This window comes from Miscanthus floridulus, chromosome 8 (genome assembly GCF_019320115.1).
Source record: "Miscanthus floridulus cultivar M001 chromosome 8, ASM1932011v1, whole genome shotgun sequence".
NCBI lineage: Eukaryota > Viridiplantae > Streptophyta > Magnoliopsida > Poales > Poaceae > Miscanthus > Miscanthus floridulus.
Genome location: NC_089587.1, coordinates 74,458,435 through 74,464,178, shown reverse-complemented (window position 1 = coordinate 74,464,178; position 5,744 = coordinate 74,458,435). Strand labels below are relative to the sequence as shown.

The 5,744-nt window shown below is 55.0% G+C and overlaps 1 protein-coding gene across 1 annotated transcript; it reads right to left on the bottom strand.

The window, feature by feature from the left end:
- Positions 1-737: 737 nt before the first annotated feature.
- Positions 738-1,996, bottom strand: LOC136472605 (protein EXORDIUM-like 2). The gene has a single exon (XM_066470309.1). It carries the CDS (start codon positions 1,956-1,958, stop codon positions 978-980), a length of 981 nt encoding a protein of 326 aa, XP_066326406.1. The 5' UTR covers positions 1,959-1,996; the 3' UTR covers positions 738-977.
- Positions 1,997-5,744: the final 3,748 nt, after the last annotated feature.

Below are 5,744 nucleotides of genomic sequence, written 5' to 3'. Positions count from 1 at the left end.
AGTCTAATTAGGCTTAAAAGATTCGTCTCGTGGATTTCGTCTAAACTGTGTAATTAGTTTTATTTTTTATTTATATTTAATACTTCATGCATGCGTCCAAAGATTCGATGTGACGGAGAATGTGAAAAATTTTGCAAAATTTCTGGGGAACTAAACTGGGCCCAGACTAAAATCAACGAGTCAGAGAGTCAGCAAATGAATCGGTGCAGCGGTACTATAACATGGACTGAGGAAAGAGCCGCTCTCTAGGGGCGCGTTTGGTTGCCTGCATACGCCGCGGCCAGGCTCCACGGATGCGGCAGTCGAGCGTTTGGTTGGCTGGTTGGAGGTTTAGGTCTGTCTCATGCGGTGCAAGATTTCTTCGTGAGCCAGGCTCAACTCATACGCCCAAAATCGCCGTTTCTCCGCGGCCAGGCTCGCGCGAGCCAAGTAAGCATGCAGACCGGACATGTCAGTGAGACAGCTGATGCTCGCATGCAGTGAACCAAACAAAAACTCCGAACAGCCAGGCTCCGTGAGTACGAATAGCCAAACACCGTGCCCACGTACAGCCTGGCTCATCTCAGAAGGTAACCAAACACGCCCTAGGCAATCGAAACGCTCCGAGAACGAAGGGATTCCAAGCAAGGACTCAAGTACGAGAAAGACAGCTCGCGAGCAGCTATCTTCCAGGGAATTTCGGATGGTTTTACATAATTCAATAGTATTCTGTGGAAGAGAATAAATCTCTTAAAACAAGCTGGAAGTGTCCCAGCCGAACGCGGTGATAATATTTATTCCAGTGGTTTTCATTTCAAGTTGTGACCACGAACGAAATGGATATGTACAACGTGAGCACGAAACGAGAAACCGGACACCGGACACCGGACACCAACACGGCAACACCACCACCACCACCACCACCGTCTCGACTCTCGAGTCGGCCATCGCTGTCTCCACTCCCACGACCCACGCCGCTCGACTCGACTAGTACACGTCTACACGAGCGGCGTGGAGCACTGCGCCGTGTCGGGGTCCCACATGGCGGGCAGCAGGAACCTGCGCCCAGCCACCCCGACGGCGTTGTAGCTAGCGCCCGTGGCGGCGTCCACGCGCACCTGGCCCGGGTAACCCGGGTACGCGCCGGCGCCGAACACGCCCGCGCACGCCGACACGGCCTCCAGCGGCGCCTCCGCGGGGCCCTGGAAGAACCCACCGCCGTACGGGTTGGTCACCGCGCCCGCCAGCAGCGTCGCCAGCGTGATCACCGCGCCGTCCATCCCCACGTCCGCGTTCGGGGACACCAGCGGCGCCGGCTGCTGCGGGCCGTACGGAGGCTGGTGGAACGGCCACGCGCACTCCCCCGGGCACTGCTCCGCCGGGTTGCCCACCCACGCGTACGCGAACCGCCCGCGTCCCCCGTGGCCACTGCTGGCGGGCGACGGGGTGCTCGCCGACGCGTGCAGGCCGCAGCGGGAGAGGCAGAACCCGTCCACCAGCACGTCCGGCTCCGTCACCACCACGGCCATGGTGCTGCGGTGCGGGCCCAGGCGCGATGCCAGGGACGCCAGTGACGACTCCGAGAGGCGCCGGCCCAGGGACAGCGACGTGTCCAGCACCTGGCGGCCCAGCGACAGCCGCGCCGCGCCTGGGTGGTAGCGCGCCGTGGTGGCCCACCACGCCGCCACGGACGGCGCAGCCGAGCCGGAGGCCGACCCAGACGCCGTCCCTGACCCCGAAGGGGAAAGGGAGAGGATGAAGTCGGCCACCACGGCGCGCTGCGCCGGCGTGAAGCGCCCGTACCAGAGCAGGTTGACGGAGTAGTTGCCCGTCAGCAGCTGCCCGTGGTGATTGGTGAGCGTCACGGGCGGCTGGCTCACGAGGAACAGCTGCCGCGGGGTGGCCGCGCCGGCTCCGGTGGCGGCGGCCGCGGCGAGGAGGAGGAGGAAGGGGACGAGGCTGTGGGGCATGGTTGTCATGGATAGCTTTGGTGGGATGAGATGGTAGGGAAGGGAGGGAGGGACGGACCCTGGCAAGCGGCCGTCACTGGCCGAGGGGTTTTATAGGGGTTTACGGAGGGGAGTAGGAGTACTGATATTAGCTAGCGCCGCGGATGTGGCGGGGCGGAAGGAGGACGGAGGGCTTGGGTGGGCGTGGTCCACTGGGCCGGGCGCGACTTTTCACGGCTTTTGTTCCCTTTTCCATTTCCTCGCTCTTTTTTTTCTGTATGTACTCCTATGTACTGGGCCGGACACAGACAAATCATTTTTGGTCCTTGCGGTGGGCCCCTGGGTGCTGCGGGTGGGGCCTGCGACGTCAGGGTTCCTGGCGTGGGAAGAGGCGTGCGCGGGTTTTGAAAAATTTCAGCTCATGTTGACACGTGACACCGCTGTGTCACAGTCACTACACTGGCGTGCCTACAGTACTCTACGTACCATACCAGCTTCAGGCTGAGGCTCCGGCTACGAGCGTATGTACAGTAGTATTTTTTTAGGGAAATATGTACAAGTCGTATTGCTGGTGAGTACTCGTACATAGGCGCACCCGAGATGGTTGGCAAAATGGTTCTCATCTCATCGTTGCTCCTGAAACTAGGGAGAGAGAGCGAGGAACAGCTAGTACAGTCGTGGCTTGCGAAAACAACGGCGGCCATGAATGAGGGTTACATCCATGTCTTGCAAAAGGATGGACACTGTGTACGTCACCGGAATTCATGACCGGCGTCACAGTCTCCCGTCCGTCCTCTCTGTCTACTCATAAGGCCATGCTTAGTTCCAAAAATTTTCACCCCAAAAATGTCACATCGAATCTTACGGCACATACATGGAGTATTAAATATAAACGAAAAAAAACTAATTGCACAGTTTGGTTGGAAATCGCGAGACGAATGTTTTAAGCCTAATTAGGCCATGATTAGCTATAAGTGCTACAGTAACCAACATGCGCTAATTATGGATTAATTAGGCTTAATAAATTCGTCTGGTAGTTTCCAGACGAGCTATGTAATTAGTTTTTTTATTAGTATCCGAAAATCCCTTTCGATATCCCGAAACATCTAATGTGATATAAAAAAATTTCATTTCACGAACTAAACGCACCCTAAATCCGACCGCATGGCCCCGGCCGAGAAGCTAGGCTTTGAAAAACAACACGCCAGCCCCGTCAATGTTTTCTTAGAGCAAGTATAATAGCCAACCAAATACCGAGGTGAAGGAGAGGGGAGAAAAGATAGAAGAGAAGCGGGCTATAAGGTTATATCCGGTTTAGACATAAGAATCGAAAAACTTTATGAGAGAGACAAGTGGACCATTATCGGTGTTTTATAAGCCGGCCTAGTAAATTTATAGAAAAAGTCTATTTTTGACCCTCCAACTATGGCTGCAGTTTTGTTCTAGCCCTCTAACTCCAAAACCAGACACGAGCAGTCCCTCAAGTCTTAAAACCGTTTAAAATTGACCATCGCGCCATTCGACCATGGTTTTCGCACAGTAAACCCACCACGACCCCGTCTGTTAGGCCTTTCCCTCTCACCGCCAGGTTGGGACCACCTGTCATCCCCTCCCTCTCTTCACGGCGACGCTTGGTGTGTGAGAGAGCGAGAGCGGAGCGGGGAAACAGAGCAGGGGCGGGGCAGGGCAGAGCTGTTGTCCGCGCGCAGCAGCAGGGGAGAAAAGGGTAAGACAGAGCTAGGGGAGAAAGGGAGAGCAGAGGCACGGTGGAGCAGGGCGCGGCGATGGCGGCAGAGCAGAGAGCAGAGGAGAGGAGGAGGAAGAAGAGGGAGCAGAGGAGGCGGCGGAGGCGCGGGACTCCGGCGACGGACGAACAACTCTCTTCACGCCCCCCCCGGTCAGGCCTTTCCCCAACCTCCCATTTCACCCGTGCATCCCTCCTTCCTCGCCGACGCATCCGCTCTGCTCCTCCTCCGGTGCTCCTCGCCGACGCATCTGCTCTGCTCCTCCTCACCTCCCATCTCACCCGCACTTGCTCTGCTCCTCCTCCGGCGCGGCGGCCCGCATCTCCTCCTCCGATGGCCCGTGGTGGGAGGAGCGACAGCCTGCGTCTGCTTGACTGCCGTGGCAGTGGGCTCATGTGGCATGGCGCGGACCCCAGCAGAGCTCCTCCGTCATCCCCGCACGAGGGTTTATACTGGTTCAGGCCGAAGCACTACGTCCAGTCTCAGAGATGATCGAGTGCGTGTTTCTCACTTGAATGCTTTGAAGTTCTTACAATGGGGTGCAAGAATGCTGGAAGATGCAGGAGAGCTAGAGCTAGGAGATGGGCTGCCAAAATAGAAGCTCATTAGCCCTTCTACAGTATAAAAATGAGTGAATGAGAGTTAGGATCTCCAAGAATGGTGCACTGGCTACCCTTATATAGAGTCTAGGGGCAAGGCATGTACAAAGCAGAAGGTTCTCCCAACCGAAGGGTCATGAGCCTGAGGGAGGACCTAGCTAGCTTGGCTTGCAAGCTATGTCGTCTTGTGGTGCATGTCCGGGCATGGTTGTCGTCATGGTGTTGTGGCCATATCGTGGCATGGTGTGACATGGTGCAACTGTGCCGACCGTGGTGGCAATGTAGGCACGGTGGTGGTTCGTCAGCCATCCTGTGTGGCGTGGTTTCCACCATGGCCTTCGCCATCATCTCCTGGTTTCCTGAGGCGTCGTACAGTAGTTGGTTGTCGCCCCCAGATCGTCGATCACCGGTTGGCCTATGGAGTTGATGGCCACGATCTCGAGCATTGGGGTCATGGCTCCCATTGGTCTGGATGGCCACTAAGTCAAGACCCTCATCATGGATCTCATCTCGTTGTGGGTAGAATCGTATATGCATCTTGTCGGGCCATATCCGATCGGTGGGCACCGTACTGGCCGTCACCGCTTTGGGCGGTGTTGTCTTGTCTAAGCTGCGTGGCACATGGGCGGCATCTGACCAGACCGAGGTGACCGTTGTCCCCTCGGTCCTTGCGGGGTCTGTGTGGCGTGCCTACTCTTGTTAGAGCGGGCACGTTTGGCTAGGCTTGACCTCTCCCCGTTTCCCCAGGTGTCGGGACGACGGAGAGGTCGTGAGTCTCATGCGCGTCGTGCGGCTAGGATAGAAGGTGGGGTCATGGCCAACCCTGGCCTTGGTGTCAGGCCTATTCTGCTTGGCTCAGCTAGGCCTCAGTCGTTCGGGCCTTCGCTAACTGTCGTGTCGTGGGCCACTTGGTCTGCTATTATAATCCTAATAACCTTGTATTAATAGTAAAGAGCTAGCTACTATATGGGCGGGCTAAGAAAAGGCTACAATGATCCGACCAGCCGACCAGCCACTACCCCAGCCATTTTTCCCGTGACGGCCATAACCATCAGGGAAAACGGTGAAAACTGTCAAGGAAGATTGTGGCAGAACTGCCTAATATAATGCATCTCAGGAGTACTTGTCTTTTATTAGACACTAAGTACTCGAAGAGAGGACACTAAACTACGCAGTTCTATCGAGTACATCCCAAGGAAAAACTCAAAAATTCATATTTTTCCATCAGGATCATAAATGAGAGAATAAAGCTTACAATATTCTTAAGTCATTTCTTACATCACTTTATTATAGTTCCAGAATATTACCTCAATTTATTATAACAGCGGAATATAACAATGTTATCAGAATTATAGGGGAAGTAGGATTAATTTAATGATATGGTGGAGTATTAACATAGCGGACATTTATATATAAGGGATGCTAACAGATTTTACATCTTTTCTTATAAAAACCTTTCGTGGGGGTTATAA